Source organism: Megalobrama amblycephala, linkage group LG13, assembly GCF_018812025.1.
Source record: "Megalobrama amblycephala isolate DHTTF-2021 linkage group LG13, ASM1881202v1, whole genome shotgun sequence".
Taxonomy (NCBI): Eukaryota; Metazoa; Chordata; class Actinopteri; order Cypriniformes; family Xenocyprididae; genus Megalobrama; species Megalobrama amblycephala.
This window is the reverse complement of record NC_063056.1, coordinates 6,339,756-6,365,274: the sequence shown is the minus strand read 5'-3', so window position 1 is coordinate 6,365,274 and position 25,519 is coordinate 6,339,756. Positions and strand designations below refer to the sequence as shown.

General features: G+C 36.3%; 1 protein-coding gene across 1 annotated transcript; it reads right to left on the bottom strand.

The window, feature by feature from the left end:
* Positions 1-9,784: 9,784 nt before the first annotated feature.
* Positions 9,785-25,170, bottom strand: cyth2 (cytohesin 2). The gene is made up of 12 exons (XM_048153300.1): positions 24,955-25,170; positions 22,734-22,884; positions 22,396-22,462; positions 21,296-21,414; positions 20,835-20,915; positions 20,216-20,328; positions 19,855-20,003; positions 17,905-18,016; positions 13,720-13,796; positions 13,208-13,279; positions 12,901-13,055; positions 9,785-10,221 (listed from the first exon to the last, which is right to left on the bottom strand). The coding sequence occupies exons 1-12, from the start codon at positions 25,019-25,021 to the stop codon at positions 10,134-10,136; spliced, it is 1,251 nt and encodes a 416-aa protein (XP_048009257.1). The 5' UTR covers positions 25,022-25,170; the 3' UTR covers positions 9,785-10,133.
* Between the last annotated feature and the right edge of the window lie 349 nt (positions 25,171-25,519).

Sequence of the window (25,519 nt, the reverse complement as noted above, 5' to 3'; positions counted from 1 at the left end):
AACTCAAAAATCATGTTTAAAAGCATGCGAGTTAATTCCTTTGTATTCACCTCAAGAAAGTGTTTATTTTGAAGAAATGGTTGATTATGTGTTCAAATAACTGATATTCGTGACAAAAAAATCACTTTATTATAAGGTAAGATGTATTTTAATAAAAAACGCAAAACAATTTCCTCAAGACAAAAGACAAAAGCCTCAAGTTTATATGTTTTTAAATAATTTAATTTATTTAACAATTGTGTAAATGATGGATCAGACAAAACTGATAAAAACAGTGGTTTAACTTTATTTTTCTAGAAAAATAAATAAATTTAGTAACAGGACTGAGCACTTTGTAACAGGAATGAACGCTGGGTAACAGGACTGAGTGTCCATATGTGTGTGTATGTGTGTGAGAAAAAGAGTGTGTTCATGGCCGTGTGTACATGTATGTGAGTGAGATTTGTGCTAGTAGTACATTACAGTGAAGGAGGTGGAAAGAGAAAGAAGGAGAGCAAGGAAAAGAGAGAGGGGGGAGAGGGAGGGAAGGAAAGACAAAAAAGGGGGAAAAAGATAGGGTTGCTGGTATGTTTCACTCCTTCCCTTGCAGCATGCCATGGGTGTGTATTTCTTGCACCTGCAAAGTATAGGTTCTCTCCATCTTCTACAAAAGATAAGAAAGAGAAAGAATGAAGTCACGTCCTGGTGGACTGGCTCCCTGCAATGTATGGCATTCATATTGTAAAACTAATCCTAAAAATCTACAATTTAAATAATTCCAACTGTAAAACCAATGATACAGGTGAATAGTATTATATCAGCTAATATTCACATTATTAAATAACAAAACAGAGGACTCTATTCACTCCTGTTACTCTTAACTCAGTCCTGTTATTTTTCATATGAGTAACAGGACTGAAAGTAACAGGATTGAGTTTTTAAGCAAAAATGATAAAATACATGACATATGGACACATGGCGTACATGCTAATATCATGAGGACACTAAGCAAATACTAGTACCTAAAGTTAATATTTTTAAAATAAACAAATAACATCAAAGAAATAATTTAGGTAACAGGACAGTACGTTGAGATTGATCTTCTCAGTCATAGTTACAATTTCACCAAATATACAGAAATTAAAATGAGAGAACTTACTTTTGGTCGTCTTATGGCCTGCGTAAGATCCAGATGATGCAACTTCCTGTTGAAAATGTGTCTTGTGGAATGTTCCAAGTTTTTTAGAGGGGGAAATGTGTGAGGGTAACAGGACTGAGTGAAACCAGGGGACACGACTAAAATGTGTATTTTATATAACATATTATGGATTTCTTATGAAATTTATTTTTGTTTAGCATAGATGGTATATGAAGTAACACAACAATGCAAAAATAATAAGATTTCTGCAAGATTTTAATGATTATATTTCATGATAAAGTTTAGATTTAGTTAGCGGGGACATGTAACATGCTATTTTTTAGTATTCTCAGTAGTTTTTAATAATGTTTAAATTATATATTTTAAATTTGCAGTTAGATTAATGTTTAGGACACTTTGCTTAATAATAAAATATATTTTAGAGTTCATTTTCATGCATATTTATACATAAAATGTCCTGGGGACAGAAATGGCACCGATTCGGTGGAATGGCCCGGATACTGTAATCTGGATCATAAACAGTTTTTACTTGTATATCCTCGTGTAGCACATTTTAGCACTTTCTGTTTTGTATTGTCTCTTTGTATTGACAGTCATTCACAGAGCAGTCCGTTGTGAAATGATTCCCGCAGACAAAAACAAATTTTGACAGAACTGAGGGAGAATTTTCTGGAAAACCAAGTTAATCCACCCCGTTTTCAGTGGCTCAGATTTAGGTTGTAAATGAAGAGAGCTATGTGGATTAATCCATCCAGCTACAGAACACCTAAAACGCTTGCTGGTCAGTGCAGCAATGGCGGACTCGCTGTGAACTCGCTCAGGGCGGGTCTATGTTCAAACATCAGTGTCTGTCAACACTGTGGGCGGAACCTGTGGCTTTTGTGACCTCACACTGCCAGGGATCTGGAAACGGCTTGTTCTGAGACACTGCTTATGATTTATGGGGATTAAAAAAAAAGAGGAGCGGGTGGATTTTTATCACTATAGGGTGGTTATCCACACATTTATGTCCAAAGACCATGCAAAAGTGAATTTTGCATAATAGGTCCCCTTTAAACAAATGAGATTTATATAAGAAGGAGGAAACAATGGTGTTTGAGACTCACTGTATGTCATTTCCATGCACTGAACTCTTGTTATTCAACTATGCCAAGGTAAATTCAAATTTCAATTCTATGGCACCTTTAAGATGTATCATGGCTATATTACCGGATGACAAAGCCAAGATTCATCAGGCTCAAATTTTGAAAGAATGGATGGGACGGAGCATGAAGAATAATTTTCACACATGAATTGGCACCTCTGAGTCCAGACCTAAAATTCATTGAAAGTCTTTGGGATGTGCTGGAGTAGACTTTACAAAGTGCTCGACTCTTGCATTGTCAATTTAAGACCTTGACCAAAAATTGATGGAAATAACATCACAACATTTATTTCCATCAAGAGGTGTGTCAATTTGGACCCAATTTTGCCTTAAAAACTGCCTTAATTCTCTGTGGAATAGATTCAACAAGGTGCTTTAAACATTCCTTTTTTGGTCAAAAATTTTGGTCCATAGTGACATGATATCATCACACAGTTGCTGCAGATTTGTTGGCTGCTCATCCATGATGCAAATCTCCCATTCCAACACATCCCAAAGCTGCTCTTTTGGATTGAGATCTGGGATGGGCAAACTCTGTCCTGGAGGGCCACTGTCCTGCAGAGTTTAGCTGCAACCCAGATAAAACTCACCTGTGTGTAATCCTGAAGACATTGATTACCTAGTTCAGGTGTGTTTGATTAGTGTTGGAGCTAAACTCTGCAGGGACAGCAGTCCTCCAGGACTGAGTTTGCCCATGCCTGTCATAAAGGGATGGACATGGTCAGCAACAATACGCAGAGAGGCTGTGGCGTTTAAACTAGTGGTTCCCAATCCTGTTCTGGAGGCACCCCAACACTGCACAGAGAACTGGTTTAAATGATGCTCAGTTAGTACTAAGTTTATGCCAAATTCTGACCCTGTATCTGAAAGTCGCAGCAGGAATCGAGACTCATCAGACCAGGCAATGTTTTTCCAATCTTCTATTGTCCAATTTTGGTGAGCCTGTGTAAACTGTAGCTTCAGTTTCCTGTTCCTTCCTTCCTTCCTTCCTTCCTTCCTTCCTTCCTTCCTTCCTTCCTTCCTTCCTTCCTTCCTTCCTTCCTTCCTTCCTTCCTTCCTTCCTTCCTTCCTTCCTTCCTTCCTTCCTTCCATCCATCCATCCATCCATCCATCCATCCATCCATCCATCCATCCATCCATCCATCCATCCATCCATCCATCCATCCATCCAATGAGATGTTGTCTTGAAGTGAATTTCTAGCCCCTGTTTACACCTGGAATTAATATGTGCTTTGGTCAACAAGTTGACGACACTAAATACAGGTGTAAATGGGGTCTGAAACCATTGTGTGTTTGTCCACTTTCAACCACTTCCAGAGGTAGCGAAAATGCATTTGACCAGATTGCTTTTGTAGTGTAAACGCTCATGTGGTCAAATGTATTCAAACAGCCACAAAAAAAAAACAAAAAAAACACCTATTCTCCACCTACTGACCTAATGAGAAACCATTATAGGAAGCCCAGTAGCCAGATAGGATTTAAAGGTGCCCTAGAACTTCTTTTTAAAAGATGTAATATAAGTCTAAGGTGTCCCCTGAATGTGTCTGTGAAGTTTCAGCTCAAAATACCCCATAGATTTTTTTTTTAATTCATTTTTTAAACTGCCTATCTTGGGGCATCATTAACTATGCACCGATATATAGGTTGCGGCCCCTTTAAATCTTGTGCTTCCCCGCCCCGGAGCTTGCGCTTGCCTTGAACAGCATAAACACAGTTCACACAGCTAATATAACCCTCAAAATGGATCTTTACAAAGTGTTCGTCATGCAGCATGTCTAATCGCGTTAGTATTGTATTTATTTGGATGTTTACATTTGATTCTGAATGAGTTTGATAGTATAAAGCTAAAGCTAACATTACACACTGTTGGAGAGATTTATAAAGAATGAAGTTGTGTTTATGCATTATACAGACTGCAAGTGTTTAATAATGAAAATAGCGACTGCTCTTGTCTCCGTGAATACAGTAAGAAACGATGGTAACTTTAACCACATTTAACAGTACATTAGCAACATGCTAACGAAACATTTAGAAAGACAATTTACAAATATCACTAAAAATATCATGATATCATGGATCATGTCAGTTATTATTGCTCCATCTGACATTTTTCGCTGTTGTTCTTGCTTGTTTACCTAGTCTGATGATTCAGCTGTGCACATCCAGACGTTCTGCCCTTGTCTAATGGCTTGAACATGAGCTGGCATGCAAATATTGGGGGCGTACATATTAATGATCCCGACTGTTAAGTAACAGTCGGTGTTATGTTGAGATTCGCCTGTTCTTCGGAGGTCTTTTAAACAAATGAGATTTATATAAGGAGGAGGAAACAATGGTGTTTGAGACTCACTGTATGTCATTTCCATGTACTGAACTCTTGTTATTCAACTATGCCAAGGTAAATTCAATATTTAATTCTAGGGCACCTTGCACAATGTTCTCTCAACATTAACATGCACTCACAGCGTTCATTGTGTGTGGCTTTCAGAGCAGAAAAGAAAGCTGTCGCTCTCCGCTCTATGTTTTTCTGTCATCACGTTCATTTGTAAATTGTACAAGCTTATTTTGTCCATTAGACCGAAAGATCTGAAAAACCCATACATTTACCTGCCCATAGACCCTCCCCTCAAAGAAATCAGGACAGAAGTGGTTGAAAGTGGACGAAAGAGACAGATTAAAACACCAGGTGTAAATGGGAATGTGTCTCCCTCATCTACTCGTGATCCGATCGACCAAAACACATCTTAATACCAGGTGTAAACAGGGCCTAGACTTGATGTGGTGAGGCTGAAATACATCTGTTCACTTGTGCTGTGACATTATGGGAAGACTGGCCTGAGTATAGCAGTGGTTTGCTGAGGCACAAAATAAAAAGATTAAGCAGCACTAATCGTTCTAGTTATCAGTCAGGAAGTGAGCTAACAAGCTAAAGCAGAGTAGGTCGAAAAAACAACACACTTATAGAAATGTGTCTACCACCGGTAGTAAGTATCTACTATATTGTTATAAAGATCTCATTGATTTAAAAGCTATCAGAATTTCATCTTATTTTCTGGGCATATCAATACTTATTTCATGCTATATAACTTTGCATGTTATATACAACGGTCATCCACACAAATTGAATGACAGTTTTACTTTAAAAAGGTACTTTTTTAAATAACATGTTAAAGGATTAGTCCACTTTTAAATACACTTTTCCTGATAAATTTACTCACCCCCATGTCATCCAAGATGTTCAAGTCTTTCTTTCGTCAGTCGAAAAGAAATGAGGGTTTTTGAGGAAAACATTCCAGGATTATTCTCCTTACAGTGGATTTCAATGGCTACCAACAGATTGAAAGTCAAAATTACATTTTTAGTGCAGCTTCAAGGGCTTTAAACGATACCAGACGAGGAATAAGGGTCTTATCTAGCGAATCGATCGGTCATTTTCGATAAAAATACAACCGTTTATGCTTTATAAACAAAATATCGTCTTGAACGTACTTTCCGCTTCCGCATTCTTCATAACGCTTACGCTGAATGGTAACCATGAATGAAATTGGTAGCCATTGAAATCCACTGTAAGGAGAAAAATCCTGGAATGTTTTCCTCAAAAACCTTCATTTCTTTTCGACTGACGAAAGAAAGACATGAACATCTTGGATGACATGGGGGTGAGTAAATTTATCAGGAAAAGTGTATTTAAAAGTGGACTAATCCTTTAATGCAAATACAAGAATCACAGTATGAATCTGTATAAAAAAATATGTTTTCTTGTGAGACACACTGAATATCGCTTCTGTTTTTAGGTTTAACAAGACAAATATTTTCAAGTACACCTTGTTGGGAATAATAAGACTCACCAGCTATTAATAAACACACACAACATGAATGTCTTTTTTATCTCTTTTGTTTATTAGAGTTGATTGGCACCAGTGTACCATAACTGAGTTTTCATTTTGCTACATGAATTTCTCAACAATCTGTACCATTCTGTGGCCAATCAGTAACAGGGAGGAAAAAAAAAAAGAAAGAGGAGGAGGAAACGCTTTCATTTGTCCTACTGTATTCACAGACTAGCTGAAAGGCTTTGGCACCTTTGCACTTCTCTTTAAGAATGCCCAGATTTAGAGTCTCCAAAACGTATTCAAGTCATCAGAGTCATTCTACAGTCTTCATCAGACCACGTCATGCCCAAACTATTCGTTTAAACACATAGCTTATATCAAGGAATGTACGGTTGCAGTCAGCAGTTTAATGCCATTTAACACTTGGAGATCTCTCTCAGTTATATATGTATGGCCTGTGGGTTAACATACAATACAGTGTGAAGCAGGTTCACCTCAAATGATTTGATGTGGATGCTGTATACTGGCATCCTTTACGTGTGCAGCAAAGCTTAAACCAGTTAAAAACTGCAGTACTGATTACATACTCATAGAGGGCACTAGAGAGTAAATCAAGCTGTCCTTTAGTCAAAACTGTGCTGAACTCTATTAAAGTGCCATAAACGTGGATTCTAACTCCAAACTATTAAATATGTCTTAAAGTCAAAGACATTGATTACTATAGCCAAGCTTTATATTAATCGGGAAAAATCACAAAAGTCAAGCAAAATACACTGCTAAACAATTCTCAGTATTATCCGTTTCATAATTAGTATATTTAAATAGTGTGGTTATTATGTTAGACTCCAGACGCTATTAGTGTTCCGTATAATCGGCTTTTACAAATATTTCTGGAACGTTCCTTATCGATTTGTTTTGATCAAGCACACGTGGTTTTAATTGTCACTAGAAGCTTGTCGTGTTGACTGCAATGCCAATTTGCAGATTTGATTTAGAAATACAGAACGCTAATAGTCGCCTTAGACGTGCCCAAAACACTGGGATTCACCCTTTATAAAAGATGCTTCAATTCAGTACGACATGCAACCCCGATCCTTATTTCTCAAAAAAAGAAAGAATTGGAAAAACAATAAATAAAGATGCTAGCAATTTGCGTTGTAAACAAACATAACAACATGTATATACAAACAGAAAAAGGCAAAATATAATGTACATTGGTAAAAGCTGCCATGGACTCCTTCAAACTGAACAGCACTGAGTAAGAGGGAGTAACTAGTTTCACACGAGCAACAATACAGATACGCCTGGCACATGTTTTAGGATCAGGAATTATATAAAGTTATGTTTGTGGGGGATTAAGCAGCAGACACGTCTTTCTCTGCCAAAGCAAACACACATTCTGAAAGATCAGACTTTAACTGCACAATTTTTGGCCAATCGAGACGGTTTGCTTGTAATGGCACAGAGTAAGAGAGCGAATCTCACCAAACCTGTCAAGATCATGTCCCAATCAAATTTCATCCCAAATTCAAAAGAATTAAGAAATGAGGGTAACACTTTACAATAAGGTCTTTCCCACATTTACTAAAACATTTCTAAAATCAAAAGTTGTAACACTATTTAACACGTTGTGAACTAACAAACTACTGTATTTATATTAACTAATATTAACAAAGATAAATAAATGCTGTAAACATACATTGTTCATTGTTAGTTCATAGTAACTCATGTTAACAAAAGGAATAGTTCACCCAAAAATGACAATCCTGTCTTCATTTACTCACCCTCATGTCTTAACACGCATAAGACTTTCGTTCATCTTTGAAACACAAATGCAGATATTTTTAATGAAATCTGAGAGATTTCTGTCCCTCCATAGACAGCTACGCAACTACCACTTTGAAGCTTCAAAAAGTTCATGAAGAGATTGTAAATCTAATCCATATGAATTGAGCAGTTTAGTCCAAGTTTTCTAAAGAGACTCGATCGCTTTCTATGATGAACAGATTGAATTTAGGCTTTTATTCACATATAAACATTGATCAGCGAACATAAACAGAAGCTCAACCGAACATAATTGACACACGAGAACAATCCTCTTGCTGAAGCTCAAACGTGCTGCGTAACCAACACAATCTCATGGCAATTCGTACGTATTTTACGAAGTGGCTAATTCGTACGAATTCGTATGACGTCACTCGTACGAATTCACGTTTTTTGCTAAATCGTACGTATTTTACAATTTGCAAAATTCGCATAAATTCGTATGAATGACCTACCCCTAACCCCGCCCCTAAACCTACCCGTCACTGGGGTTTAGACAAATCGCTCAAATTCGTACGAATTAGCAACCTCGTAAAATATGTACAAATTGGTCGTGAGATGACATGAGAATGAACCTCATTGGTTCTCTCATGTCAAGCAAACATGCTTGAGTTTCTGTTTACCACAACTGATGTGTGAGTTGATGAATGTTTATATGTGAATAAAAGCCTAAATTCAATCTGTTCATCATATAAAGCGATTGAGTCTCTTCAGAAAATTTGGACTAAACCGCTCAATTCATATGGATTAGATTTATGATCTCTATGAACTTTTTGTAGCGTCAAAGTGGTAGTTGCGTGGACTGTCAATGGAGGGACAGAAATCTCATCAAAAATATCTTTATTTGTGTTTCGAAGATGAACTAAAGTCTTACCGGTTTGGAACGACATGAGGGTGAGTAAATGATGACAGAATTTACATTTTTGGGTGAACTATCCCTTTAAGAAATTAGACCTTATTGTAAAGTGTTACCAAATTTAGATTTCATTCCACCAAACATCTGGGTGCATTTGGAGGGAAATGTGCTTAGTTATGAAAAAAGGGCAAATAATAAATTAAATGATTAAAAAAAAAAAAAAAAAATCTTGGAAATCAGTTTTACTTTCTTTTTGCAAAATCTATTTTTCTTCTTAGTGTGCAATATAATCTGGACATATTTTCATGAGATTCCCCCAAAAACAGTTTTGCAGCCCCAGCGGTTTAAACAGTTTGTTTAGTTGAAACACTAGTAAGAACATTCAGAAACAGGGCTGTGGGGACTTTTAAGGCTCTTTTCTCAAAGGTGAAGGAGCTTATTTAAGGATTCACATACAATGAGATGTGTTTCTACAGATGATTTGATGGGTCAGTGAAGTTGTCATAATGATATGATAATCACGTGCCCCATACCATTATTATTCTATATACCAATTTTAGTCTAAAAAAAAAAAAAAAAAACTGATGGGATATGCTTTACTCAGTCTTGATATGTAGTGTGAATAGAAATGACCTTCATTTACATCTTCATATATAACATGTAAATAAACTCAAATGAGTACAAGAGAAATAGTGTCAGTTCAGATAAAATAACTAAGACAGGCAGCAGAATAGACCCAGTAAATCAACAGCGACTGAACTAACAAAAGCCTTCAGCGTGAACGAAGCTTCCTGCTCATTTCTGCTAAAGGCTCGGTTGAATCTGTCCCTGATGATGGTGGTGATGAAGAAAAATACATCAGGCTGTTTGGTCATCTACCCTGTATGTGTAAGAACTTCACAGTAAAATGCTGTAAATAGCAGGAACGGTGGTCAGACGCCACCCAATGTGAGAGTGGAGGAAGTACAAGTGAACGTGAGTGCTGTCAGTGATGAGGTGAGGATGGAGATGCAGATTGTTATGCTTGTCGGTGAAGTTCTATGGAATGTCAGCGTAATATAGCGTGGGACTACAAACTAGTGTGATAGTGAAGAACACTGTAGTGTATGAGTGTAGTAGAAGTTTTAACATAAGCGACGGGTAATTGTGCAGTCCAGACCACCTAAATCCAAACCAAAGAAGATGACGTTCAGGTTTACCCAACGACATCCATCTCTCCATAAAACCAGCATTACGGATTCTTCTGATGAGAGGACAAGAGCTACCTTAATGAAGTATCATTGGTTTCTCAGAGAATGGATGGAGTGTTTGGAAGGATGGAGGAGAAATGGAGCATTTCTAGGGTTGCTCTTCTTTTTTCTTCAGGGAAATGCGTTTCTTCCTGGCTGCAAGCATCTCGTAGAAGGGGTCCACGCTCACGGCAGACCTGCAACAAAAACAGAAGATCAGAGTTGGCATATGTTTCCTATTTAATCCTATAAAGCCTACTGTAGTGCAAATTTTGAAGGCCTCTAAATGATCACATTTAATCTCCAAATTAATGTACAAACAACATATAGACAGTATATTTTAAATATCTAATCTAACAGGTCGGAAATCAACAGAAAATGAATAAAGTTATCAAATACTTCACAGTCTTCACTGCAGAAATTTAAATATAGATGAATCCTTATTAAGAGTGAGTGATTTATCTTTTGTTCTTTGATTAACAATGATTAATAATGACAAACATCACAGCAGCAGGTTTATTAGGCTGCTGTCACTTTAAGATCTGACGCACATGACACGGATCTGACAGACTTTATTTAACTCATTTAAGACTGTGCTTACGAAGATACTTGACAAAGCAGGCATTTTGGCAGAATTTTGTGTCAAAATACCTGTAATGTAATCCATTCAAGCCTGAAAGAGAACTGTCTGAAATGGCTTTCTGTGCACATGAGTCGTGTGTCACACAAACAGGAGATTTTTTTTCACAGTTCTTTTTTGCATCTTATCGCACTTGAATGGTTTAATAGCACTTGAATGAACAATAGCATGATCATATAATGTAACGCTATGACGGAAGGATGAGGGAAAATTGTTAATTGTGTTAAATATTTTTAATACTATACTCAGTGCTTCCCACACATAGACTTTACTTGGGCGGGCCGCCCACATATAATAACGGCCGCCCAAGTATATTCGGAGACACATTTTTGCTTTTATTATTTTTATCCTCTTATACTTTTATATCCGCGCAACATAATGAAACCATCCGCGATCGATTAACTAGTCGTGTCGTACCTGCTCGTTATGTGTGCGTCAGAGCTGTTTACTCCCGCTGACATTCCCACGGGCACTGCATTTTGAAAAGTCACAAGGGGGCGCTGTTGTGTGTTCTACAAGCCCGCGCAACAGAGCTTCAGACTGCTTCAAAGTAATTCTCAATCAATGAAAAGCGCAGATTTATGCCAAGCGATTGCTAATGAACTCAAGTTGATGAATTATTACAATGTCTACTTTATGGCCTTTATATAAAATGATTTAAGCGATTGTAAGAATCTGAAGGATCAGCCTGCAATAGTACATACATTTCAAAATAAGAGTACCTGTGTATTTATGGGCTTGTTTATAATTAAAAGTCACAAGCTAAGTTTTTTCTTATTCTTTTGGGCATTAATGGTATTTTGGTTACACATTAAATTGTATTTAATTTGATTTCCATTTAATTCACAGTAAATTATTGTAGTCTCCCCCACAGGAAGAAAACACTAAGAACATTATTTAACACATATTATTCATTTTATAAATTTTACTAGTGTCCCATTCACTGAGAGAGACACTATATGACAACAAGGAGAACATAGGAAAATGTAAACCATTTAAATGCTGTAATTTTGCATAATTTACAATGCATAATAATGCATAATATTAGTATGTAATTAAATGTAATATTTTATGTAATTAAAATTAATTTCAATAAATAAAAATACTGTTAAAAACCACACATTATTTGTTTGTCACATGTAGTAGACCATTTTTGTGACGTGGGTAATAGGAGGATTTTTTGCCCGGCTACCACCACAAGTATATTTCAAACCTGTGGGAAGCACTGCTAAACTAATAATATTTTAAACTGAAAAAATTAAATCGCATGCGTTAACGCATTGATTTTGACAGCACTAATTGTTAGTAATATTTCAAGATGAACACTTTTTTTTTTTTTTTTTTATAAAATTCATGTTAAAAGGCCAGTATCAAATTATGATCCATCAGGCTTTTGAGGAACATTTATTTGTTCATCTCTCAATCATTGTATTGCATTGCATTGTATGTTTTGAAACTACAGAGCTTTGATCATAAAACTAAGCATTAAAATATCATCTTACGAAGACATATTACTGGGAGATATAGAGTGATGACTGATAATTATATTTATGCAAGTATCTGCTATACTGTTATAAAGATCTCATTGATTTACATTACAAGATATTACTTTTTGGCCATGTAAATATCAGGAACTGCAACAAATTGCATATTTTTCCACAGTTTGAGCCTCTGAAGAGTTTTTTACATCCTGAGCTCCATATTCTCACTAAATCATACTATATGAACCATAGAAGCCTGATGTATCAAATAAACTACTCAATTGCAACACATATGCAATTCTTTTTTTATTTTAGATATTTTATAGATTTTTTCTAAAGGTTCAATAAACTCTTTGATTAAAAAAAAAAAATATAGATTTTTTCTGACTATTGTTTTATGTCAGACTAAACATCATGTTTGAGGGAGGAGACATATTGGAAGGCTTGTGAGCGTAAAATTTACATTTCAAATATTTGTATCTGTTATTTTTGTGCCCTGAGGAGTACACTGGCAAATACACTGCTATTCCCATCAGGAAATGCAAACATACTTTAGATAAGCAAATATTTGTCAGAGGCTGATAGAAGCTTGCACTGCCATCAGTGAGAATAATTCCGGTGCAAACATTTCCATTTGAGCCCCTTTGTCAGGTCGCTCTTGGTGTTAATAGTCCTTTACTTATTTAAATGCCTCGTCCTCTGAGATCTTCATAAATCCCTTGAGCATCTTCATTCAGCACTCATGGTTTACTCACTTGATGCTGTGGATCCATTCGTCCTTTTCCTCTGGGGTGGGAGCTGAGATCCGGTAGACCATGTGGTTTCCCTCCACCACTCGCCCGTCAGCCTCGGTTTTGCACGCTTTAATCAGCTGTCCGCGGTTATTGGGGATGTACAGCTCAAAACAGTTCTGCACAGAAAAAAACAACACCATGAACAAACAGAGCCCACAAACCGTTTTTGATATACTGCCCCGCCCTAACGGTAGATCAAATAACCTGTAGTTGATTTATGAAAAGCATCATTGAAATTGTTATATTTGATTAGCTGCACTTGGCTTACTGGCTTTCTGGGATCTTCGACCTCTCGAATACTCAGGTTCTCCAATGGTATGATGCCTCTGGGCTCCTTGTCCTAAAGACACACAAACACTCAGTAAATCAGACAGTTCTTCCCATTAGGGGCCAATTCAGAACATACATTACCATTCAAAAATCTAGCAAGTCTCTTCTGCTCACCAAGGCTTTATTTATTTGATCAGAATACAATAAAAAATGTAATACTGTGAAATATTATTACAATTTAAAATATCTGTTTTCTATGTGAATATATTTTAAAATGTCATTTATTCCTTTGATCAAAGCTGAATTTTCAGCATCATTACTCTTCAGTGTCACATGATCCTTCAGCAAAAAAACCCACAAAACTGACCATTGTCCAATTCATTATCTTGCTTAATAAATGGCTAATTATCAGAAATACATCTACTTGTTATATAACGTCATTAAACAAAATCATTTTACACAAAAGAGCCGTGTAATAAGATGAAATATTGCCGTTTTTTATTGACTTACTGTTGTGTACTCAAAGTAATAGAGGCAGTTATCTGTCAGAATGAACCACCGCCTCTTCCATGTTTTCACACGACCTCCTGAGAAAGATGATTACACTGGATTAGAGGTGCTTTTTAGACAACAAATGACTCATTTCCTCTTGTGTCAGCCTGCTAATGAAACTGCACAGACACAATATCTACACACATTATATTATTAGTAGAGTGAAATCCTTAAAAAACCCAACTAAATTCCTACTAAACTAATTTTACAAAATTTTTACATTTTCTGCAGAAAATATAAGTGATGTTTGCCAGTGACAAAATCTTTAACGAGATGCTGGTGTGTTGTGAGTGGTTGCCTGAGTACAATGCTGCTTCTTTTGTGTTTTGGTTGGTTGCTAGGTGGTTGATAACAGGTAAAAGTCAAAATAGCTCACAGCCTCAAGTCTCTGAGAATATACACTATATGGACAAACGTATTGGGATGCCTGACCATTTCACCACATTGCAATGACATTGTATTCTAAATGCATATGGCGCTTTTTCCACTGCGGCTTGGTACGGCTCGCTTAAATAGTAACACCTTGGTTCAGGTTCCAAGTGAGCCATACCAAAGACTATAGAATAACACAAGATGTGTCACTCGTATTGTTTTGAATGGGAGAAAGTGTAACTGTGTGTTCACACCGCCGGCGGTGAGAGCGTCAAAGTGACAGGAAGTCATAATTTTCAATGAGAGCCAGCGGCGAGCTCCGGCAAGAGCACCGTCTTGGATGGTGAGAGCATCGAGGAGAGTTGAAATCAACTCAACTTTATGGTAATGAGCTATGACGCGGTTCGGCAGCCACCAATCGGAATGTAAAGGGCCTTGCTTGAGAGGATTCCGATTGGTTGCCACAACTTGTCATTTACTTTGACCCTCCCTCCGGCGGCGGTTTGAATGAACAGTACAGCGTTGTTGACAGGGCGCCCAAGGCGAATGTTGACGCTCTCGCCGGCGGCGTGAACGCAAGGTGACGCGCAATATGGCGGAATAAGTCCTGCCTTCAAAATAAGAGCCAATCGCCGATTGATAAAGTCATCGCATCACTGCAGCGCCGTTAGAAGCACTGGTTTCAATAGAAACAGTAAGACGCGCGCCTCCGATATGAGGCACAAGAGACGCGCATTTAGGTCTGTGCATGCGCATTAGCTCGATCCAGCCTAAAAAAATATTTTTTTTTGTCATGATTCGAGCGTTTGGAAAAAAAAAATTATGAGACAGCTGTTCAGAATTCATTGGTGATTTCAAATATGAAATTTAATTGAAAACTTGGCAAACAGTTTTGGAGAATTTGATGTTTCCCCATTCAAAGAGACAGGAGCTGCATGGATGCCCAGGATGCCCGAGAGGCGTTTCAAAGATGGCCGCCGAGTGAAATGACTTGTCTTAAAGGGACTTTGGCCGTACCGACACTAAAATATGTGATGTGTAAACACTGCAGATCACTGATTGGTCAGAGAGAATCGTCACTACCAGTGTCATTGGATTTGAAACATGAGACACCAAACCGGCTAGATTTATATAGACAGTAACAGGCACCGCAGTATCATTTGTTAGCACAACTTTTTTAAACGACTTGCTTCAAACAACCGTGGCTGTATCGTGGTCAGTAGATGAGGTGCAGACTCGTTGGTATCCACGGCAGTAGAGGCAGCACAACTATAATTATCAGTCTACCCTCCCTTCCCCTTATTTTATGGTCTGACCATTAGTGATGGAATTAGCTAAGCTTTTCAAAACTTCGAACCAATTGCTTTGCTAAATAATTCAGTTTCGAATCAGTGTAAACGTCACATTCTGGTGACACCTGCTTGTCAGAATGATGTAAATGCAACGTAAACACAACCCTAAAATGCATGCACCTTTTCAAACCAACTGCAAATGTTTTATTGAAAGTAATCTATTAAATGCAATTAACAAATCATCTAATACCCAGAAATATGAAGTGTTATGAAAATATTTTACGAATTTGTAGGGATTGTTTTGTTTGTTTTATGGAGAGCTTGGTTAATCAGGCCAATGAGAGACTTTTAACTACAAATCCTTTTTATTATAAAAATGTGAGAGAGATCGACCCTAGTGGCGAACCATTGGAATTTCGTACAAAGCATGATGTCAGTTTGGCAGTTTGATACACGCTCAGAATCACTGGTTTGAAACGAATGATTTGCAACATTTCGAAGCTTCACAAAGCAGTGCTTCGAAAAGTACTCATCACTACTGATCATGCAGTTAACTACCAAACCTCTCTGCAACAACACACATGATTTGAGGAATCATTCATGTCTGAAGCACAAACACTACAATTAGGGATGCACCTATATTTACGATTCCGAAATTTATCAGCCGAAAATGGCATTTCCGTTTTTTGGCCGAAAGAGAAAAAAGGCTGGAAATATGAGCTGAAAATATGTGCTGCCCTGCTCCTCAGTGTTTAGGTTTCACTCTTGCGTAGCATTTTTTTGTACCTTTGTGAGCAAGATGTGAGCAAAAAAAAAAAAAACTCCACAGGAAGTGATGAAGTCAAGCAGTCTGACTTTACATAGCCACTCGCTCTATCATTAACTAGATAAACATGTGCTGTTATTCGGTGCATATCCATGTGTTTTTGCGGAATGTGGAAGCTTAAGTATAGCGCATTTACTGAGAAGCCGGCGTGATCACTTGCATCTTTTTCAACTTAAAATACGTACAATTGGTGTACAGTATTTATTTTTTTTGTTTGTTTTTACAGTCTGTTCTCTTGCCATTATTAATGTATTAGTTAGGCTAGCAGTTTCTGCTGTGGTATCGGGGTGGGCTAAGTAATAAATGCAAAGATACCCCCCAACCCCCCAATTTTTTTGTGCTGATCCGAAAAACGATCCGATTCGTGACTATGATCTGAACAGTGAGTTTTGTGATCAGTTGAACCACTACTTTTAAGTGAAGCAATTAGAATTGAAAACAAATACTCTGATATAATCCGTATGAAAGGTGCATTTCTCTCTATAGGTGCGTTACTGCGGAAATGATGAGTCAGTATCGTCAACTTCAACTTTGCAGCCAAAACTGACTCAGAAAACACTAGTTTATTGTTAAACAATTAAAATGTCTCCTTGATATTTTTTTCTGACACATTCATAATCATCACTTTTCCCAGTGCTTTCCTGCAAACTTTATGTGTGCACTTGAGCGTGGAATAGCCTATGCATATGTTCCACCCCCATGTGTAAGTAAATAAATTAATATAATGCCCAATTAGTCGACTAATGGCTTAAATGAACGACTGCTAGTCGACTAGAAAAATCTTTCGTTGGGGGCAGCCCTAGTTAAATATTATTTCATTTCATAGAACTGAATAAAGAATAATATATTGATATTAGTATATTGATATTTAATATTATTTTAATATATTTTCTGTCCAATTTTGGTGTTACTTAAAATAAAAGTGTGGTTATTTTATTGGCTTGTATTTTTTAACTTTAGATTCAGTAAAATTATTGAATTTAATTAAAATGTGTAATAATACAATTATATATATATATTAAAAAAAATTAAAATAAGAAATTAATAATCATTTTTAAAAAGTAATTTTCAGTTTCCGTTTTTTGGCCAAGTGCATCCAGAATTTTCGGTTTCGACCCAGAATTTTCATTTCGGTGCATCCCTAACTACAATAATAACGATGCTTTGAAAATATGACTAATAAGATCATTCAGTACTAATCTTAAGTGGTCCTTCTCTGCGAGTTGTTTTAGTAAGGGAAAAGAGGCTGTACGTACCTCCTGAAGGGTGAACAGCACCAGCAGCAGCAGCAGAGAAATCACAGGTCAAGCAGAGCAGGAGCCAGAAGAGATCAGAAAAAGGGAACGGGGAGACGGATCACAGGAAACAGAAAGACAGGAGAAAGAGACACAGGGAGAGGGAAAAAGATTCAAAAGCTTTTAGTGCTTGAGAGATCACAGAGCTCGCCATGCAGAAAGAAAGTAAATCTTCGAAAGTGCCAAACACATTAGAAGTGATGTTTTGCTTGGGTTTTTTTTTTTTTTTTTTTTAGGAGAAAAAAAAAGTGCAAAGCGCAGCAATGAAACAGAATATCATGCAGTGGCAATGATAAAGACCCTGCCAGCAACTTTGGTTAAACAGAAACAATCCTGGCGTACATCAGGAGGGACTCACCCAGTTTGAGGAGCCAGCCTTCTCTGTCAGGGTTGAAGAAGGTGTGCGTCAGGTCATTCCCATCATCCTCTGGGATCTTAAAAGGCTCGTTCTTAATGCTGTCGTACAGATTCTGAAGGGAAGCATTCAGTGTGAAGCGTCATTATTAAAAAAAGCCTTGAAAACCACAAGGGTCATTCACACTGACAGCAATTTGGAGCAACATAGAGACCTAAAGTAGGGCCCTATGAAATAGTTAAATAAAATGTTAGTAATCAAAAAGCAGGTCTAATTTATTGATAGAGAAACATACATAATCTAACAATTTATTAAAAGATTAAAAAACATCACATTTTCTGTGTTGTCTGTTTTAATTGAGCTGGACTTATGATTTAATACAAAAACAGTGGTGAAAATGAAGGCATAAAGCATCAAAATCAAATGAAAATGAACAATTCCTTTTTATTTTTGGCAAATAAACTGCTGCACAAAAGAGGCTTACCATTAAAACTGTGTGATAGCCCATACAATAAAGTTAATAATTTTATTATTATTATTATTATTATTACTTTAAGAAGTAAATTCACACAGTGTCACACAGACACGTAGAACATGCAGACTTCATATTTCAATTCAGTCTAATAGCAGTTTAATATTCACAGACACTGGTCCATATAACTATTTAAATAATTGTACCGCCTTACTTTTACATTTACATTTATGCATTTAGCAGAGGCTTTTATTCAAAGCAATTTACAAGAGGAACCAACAAGGAGCCAACAATATTTGTAATATAAGGTAGCAAGCTAGAAAAGATAAATACAGAGAGGCTTTTAAGAATGAAGACTTTTAATTTATTAATCTAAAATGTGTCAAATTCCGTGACATTTGGTATTATACTGGAAATTCTATTTTTATGACTGGATTCTGTGATTCTGTCCACATTGCAGAAATCATAGGACCCTGCTGAAGTCATTCGTTTTCATTATTTTAATAGAATTAAAACGTTCAGCGTGCTCTCCCAGCTAATCAGGTGCCAAGACCTATATTTCAAATTAAGAATACAAAAAAGGTCTGCACTCTAAAAAAGCTTTAATTGAAGTACACAGGAGATAAGATGTCAAACGTTTTGGCTCTTCGCCTTCGTCAGTGAGCGCTGATGAGCCAAAACGTTTGACATCTTATCTCCTGTGTACTTCAATTAAAGCTTTTTTAGAGTGCAGACCTTTTTTTGTATTCTTCATTTTTTTAATTGCAAAAAAAAATTGCACGGTCATTAATGGTTCAATGACGTGATGCTATTGTTTTTTGTGTCCATATGGTTTAATTAAATTTAAAAGGGTTAAAATTTCTAAATAAATTAGCAAATTACTTGCATACATTCTCTTTTTTGAGGTTTTAATTCATTTTGAAAGAATATTTGGAGGATGGTTGCAAAAATGTCAATATGGTATAACCGTAAAAAATTCATACCAAATAACTGACCTTGTTTAAAAAAGGTGAAATTAAAAAAAACTCTTGAAAATATTAGGTTAGTTTATATTACATCTTTAATCATCATCCTAAACTAGAGATATTTGACTAAATTGGCCCGTGTAACAGAAAGGCTTGTAATAGGAGTCAGACTGTGTAACCGGTTTCAATTTAAAATCAAATTTGACAGGCATTATCATAGACACCTATGTAAGCACATGGCCTTGGTGGGAATATTTAAAAAAAAAAAAAAAAAAGTTAATACTCATGTAACATGGTCTTCTTTTAACAAAATGGCTCCTTGAAACACTTCAGGAATTTGACGACTTATAATTGAGAATGTCCCCTTTTTTAAACAAGATCAATTATTTGGTACATAGTTTTTACACCACTTTTAAAGTTTTTGCAATCATCCCCCAAATATTCTCTCAAAATGAATTAAAACCAGAAAGTTTAGACTTAGTCCTCAAAAAAATCAAATCACATGTTCAGACTCACTCTGAGCAGATCCTCTGGTAAATCTCCCCCATCATTGATGCCTCTGTTCATGCTGATGAATCGCTCCACCGTGGGCTTGTCCCGCACATTGGGGTTGTGCAGACTAGTGTTCAGCATGATGATGGCAAACGACAGCACGTAACAAGTGTCTGCGGGCAGATGACAGAGTTTGAAAATGAAACAAAAACTGAATTGCAGCAGCAATGAATTACGTGTTTGACAAGTTCTGAAATGTTCTTAGTGTGTCAAAGTGCATGACTTAAACCAGCAGTCGAAACAGATACACTTAATTATAACTATGCTGAGCATTTTCAAATCAATTTTCAATGTGTGTGTGTGTGTGTGTGTGTGTGTGTGAGACCTGTGCTCTGGAAGACTCCAGGATTGCAGTGACAGTATCTTTGCGCAAAGGCCTCCATCATCCTGTCGATTTTCTGAGCCTCGCCTGGCAAGCGGAAACTCCACAGAAACTGCCTGCGTTGAGCAGAAATAGACGGACACAGCATGAACACAAGCACAACACAATAACTGTATGAATACTACAAAAATAACCATGTTTTGAACACACAAAAACACTTAAATTGAACAATATGTTGCTAGATAACCCTCTATGAAAAAACATCCAGAAAAGTCAAGGTTATTGTCGTTTCCTAAAACTAATACTGTTAAAAAAACATTTCTGTTAATTGAAATAAAGCTGAAATAAAATAAAATATAAATATTAGTTGAATTATTATTAGAAATGTTGTCTTGGCAAAAAACTGAAATAAGTTTAAGTTTAGTTAAGTACTAAAATTATTAACTGAAAATAAATTAAAGCTAAAAAGCTAAAAAAAAAAAAAAACATGACAAAAGCACAAAGAAATGACTAATATTAAAATTAAAATCAACATGAAAACTAAAAATAAAAGCTAATTCAAAATATTAATAAAAAATAAAAAAATAAATAAAAATAACACTGAAGAAAGTTGCTGATTTACCGAAGTGCTTGTACCAAGTTCAGATCTGTGAATTCGTGAAGATCAACAAAAGCCTGCAATACTTTAATATTGAAGTCATCTCTGAAAGAGAGAGAGAAATATTTTAACAACATTAAAATCACTGATCTATAATATCATAAATCACTTTAAATATGCTTGTTGCTTTAGCTGTTAGACAGTTTCCAAGGTTAAACCCTCTCAGAAAAGTGTCTTTAAATTCATGCCAAATGCACCTCTGCTACAGTCAAATAAACATGGACATCTTTGGCTATTATATGCATTGAAAATCTGAAATACATCTTTTTATACAATTGATTTAAAACAAAAATTCATAGTTTTGCACATGCTTAGCTTATATGTTATTGTAATTCTTTTTTTACCAACTGGAAATTTCTTTTTCTTACACAGTCAGAAAAATATAAATAAATAAAAATCACTGATATAATACAGTTGAAGTGTACCTTTCACCCAAATAGTCTCCTATTGCAGTTTTATTGAGTCCTTCTCCTTTGTACAGAAACTGAGCAATGTCCTCTGAAGTGTGTCTGAGAAGCTCATTCTCCACTAGGAACACAATGCCCTGTGGAAAAGAGGAAAATGTGTCGAAAAATGAAGAAAAGATTAAAACGTAACAAAATGTTTAAAGGATTAGTTCACTTTCAAATGAAAATTACCCCATGATTTACTCACTCTCAAGATACCCTAGGTGTATATGACTTTCTTCTTTCTGATGAACACATATAAGGATGTAGACACAGCTTCATACTTGTTGGTATCGTTCAACGTTCAACTCTGTGTTCATCGGAAAGAAGAAAGTCATATACACCTAGGGTGTCTTGAGGGTGAGTAAAGCTTGAAGTAATTTTCATATGAAAGTGAACTAATCCTTTAATATTTCACAAATTGTCCTGCCAAATAATATCCTTATTTTGGCAACAAATTTATGTGTCAGAGAAACCTATATGCGTTTTCATAAAACGCTAATCTTCTTTTAAATGTATTTAAATAAAATTTATACTTTTATTCAGCAAGAATGTATCAAATTGATCAAAAGTGACAGTAAAGACTTTCAATTTCTATTTCAGATAAATGCAGTTAAAGGTTCTATTCATCAAAAAATCCTGAAAAAAATGTACCAGTTTCCATAGAAATATGAAGCAACACATCTGTTTTCAACTCTGATAATAATCAGAAATGTTTCTTGAGCAACAAATCATCATATTAGAATGATTTCTGAAGGATCATGTGACACTGAAGACTGGAGTAATGATGCTTTGACATCACAGGAATAAACTGCATTTTAAAATATATTACAATGAAAAACAGTTCTTATAAAACTGTAATAATATTATATACACACACATATATATATATATATATATATATATATATACACACACACATTATATATATACACACACATTATATATATATATATATATAAAAGCAACTTTGTTTTCGTTTCGTTTTCATTCACTTCGTTTATGTTGGAAAATGGAGTGGCAGAATGGAACAGTGGATTTCTTTATTACTTTTTAACTTCACTTTTAGGATGGCTTACCTTTTTCGGATCCATGTTGAATTTTTTCCTGCCCATGGCCACATGTCGACTCTTCTGTAATGTTTTGCTACAAAATAAAAGACAGGAGATCAATATTGTTTTCAGGTGTTAAGTACAATAGCTCACTTTGAGTGTTCAATGAACCTCCTGAACACACAACATGAAGAGTTCAAGTTCATGTCAATGACTGCACTGTTCACACAGAGATAACGTGTGTGTGCGCTTTTATTGAGTGTTATCTATCAGAGAAGGCAAATTGGAGAAATAAAAATATCTACCAAACATCAGAGGAAATTCTTGTATGTTTCAGTTCCCAATAATATAAATGTGAGCCTAACCTGCCCTCTGTGCTGGTCTCCAGCCCCTCCACCTCTATAATGGCTTCTCTCAGCTCCTCTTTCAGTCTCTGGATCTCAAGAAGCAGCGCTCCTTTTCTGCGCCGGATCTCCTCCAGCTCGGAGCGCTCCTCTGGGCTCAGGTCCGCTGGGACTGTGGAGAGAGAAAGAGGGAAAGGAGGGCGAAATGAGGACACAGGGACTGTGGATAGTTCCTTTCCTATTCACTACACCGGGGCCTCTTTCGCACGAAACCCCCTGTCTTCCACGTTACCAATCTCTCATGTTCCTGCCGCACTTGACATTCTGTAATTGCTGGCCTGTGTCTAATATCATTCACTTTATGATGTGAGATGGAAACGTAATCAGGATTCGGGGCACTGCGCATGTGCAGGAAACTGTTTGCATACTGGAGGAGAGGTTTACGTTCGGATTCTCTGTGGACTGAAGGATGACTCTTGCGACACCAGCGGCTGTTTGGAAGCTTTAAAGAGAGCAAGCCAGGACAAAACAGAGCCAAACCCACAGAAGCTCAGAAAGCAATGCCTGCAGGCAGACACACATACTCTGGCGTTCCTCGGAACAAATTTTCACAATCTTCGGATCAAAAGCCTCAAGTGAATCACTTAAAATAAAAAACATGACACTATTAGATTCTGCTTTTTGAACAGTCAGTGGTATACAATGGGGTCTAAATGCTTCTATTTTTTTTTCATTACAAACCGACTTAAAGGGTTAGTTCACCAAAAAATGAAATTTCTGTCATTTATTACTCACCCTCATGTCGTTCCACACCCGTAAGACCTTTGTTAATCTTCGGAACACAAATTAAGATATTTTTGTTGAAATCCAATGACTCAGTGAAGCCTGCATAGCCAGCAATAACATTTCCTCTCTCAAGATCCATTAATGTACTAAAAACATATTTAAATCAGTTCATGTGAAGATTAATGAAGGTCTTACGGATGTGTGAGGGTGAGTAATAAATGACATTATTTTCATTTTTGGGTGAACTAACCCTTTAATCGGCATGAAAATTTGATGTTAAATTTGAAAATGAATTGATTTTGTAAAACTAAAAATACCAACCCCATCAAACTGTTCACCCAACTCCACCCCATTTCAAATATTTTAATTGAAAACAATTAAAATATTGAAAACAGCACAGCCGTTACAAAAATGTTAAAAGGCTCACGATTAAAAAACAACATGCCAATTCAGATGATATCAGTTTTTCATCTGCCATTTGTACCTTTATACTTCTTTCAGTCCGCAAATCCTAAATTTGAACAGATACATTAAAAAAAATCTGTTTTTTTTTTTTTTTTTTTTTTTTTTTTTTAAAGAAAGTTGATTAAATAAATAAAATGAATCTGAGAATGTCTCAATATTTGAGGTGTGTCTCTCTTATTGCAATGACAGCAGCACTGGAGCTACATGAACTAAAGCTGACGATCATATTCTCCAGCATCTTGTGCTTCAGTGGAAGAAGAAAATCTGACCATCTGCAGAATCACATGACCACTGACATCCATTTACATACTAAATCTATTTACATATCCTCTATGTACATCACTTTTGGCCACTACTGTACATCTGGTTAGTTGCATAGAAATTAAGGCTTCATCATAACGTTTCTTTGTTGTTTAAATCCTAGGTTTTCAATGTGGTCTCAGACTTTTACATCTCACTGTACGCAGGCCTTCATGCCATCTCCAGATCTTCCTGTAAAGAATTAAATGTGCAGCAGGACTGATGATGACAAGCATTTCACTCTCTGTGCTGCATTAAGTTCATAATTCACTAAAATTAAGACAAATCTGTATGTGTTTAAGAATGACTCCTTAAAACCAACAGACAGAAATACTGTTAAAAATCCAGTAATGCCAACCAAAAGATGTATGATGATGAACAGCTGACATTTTTATGACACACTTATGAAAACCACAATGTTGACATGGATTTATTCAGCCTGTGATAAAAGCAGAGACACAATACAGATGTAAACAACTGAAGGAGGCCGAACATGAATGAATCCAGAAGATGGGCAGCTGAATGATGTACTAAAGCTGCAGAAATGATAGAGGTGACGACAAACTAATGACATTAGGTTTAAACCCTTTAAAATAGCAAAAACATCCTTCTGCGTGAAGCCTTTCCGAAGCTCATATGATACAGTAACGTAATGCGGCACTACACACAACAATAAACCAGCTTTACTTACTGTAGTCCAGATCATCCATTTTGGGGGCTTTGCTTTTAGGCATATATGTGTCGGAATCGAATGTCATTCAATAACCGAGAGATAAGGATATATAAAAATATACCCCACAAACGAAAATGAAATAAATAAATAACTAGGCGGAGGACCGAAAGGACTCAGACAAAGGAGGAGTTGAGAGCGGAAGTTGCGCCTGCTGTCAGCCAGTGAAATTCACGACCCGGAACTGCGGCCATCTTGGTAAGGACTTGTTATTTTTAGTTCGTGAACAAAAAAATCTAAAAGTACTGTAGACTTATTAGATATTAATACTCTTTCAGTACGTAGTAGTAGAAGAAAACTTTTAGTTTTAACACATGTAGCTCAGTGATGTTACATCCAGCCGAGGAAACAGGCTAACGCCAAAAGTAAACATGACCATCAATTTATTTTGCAAATCATTACCAACCCCTATCAGCTCCTTCCTCAAACCATTTCAAAAATCTTATTCTAAAAAGAACCCACCCATCCCCATGCTATAACTAGCCTACTTATTCATATGATAAGAAAGAGCTAAACCAAATGTTCT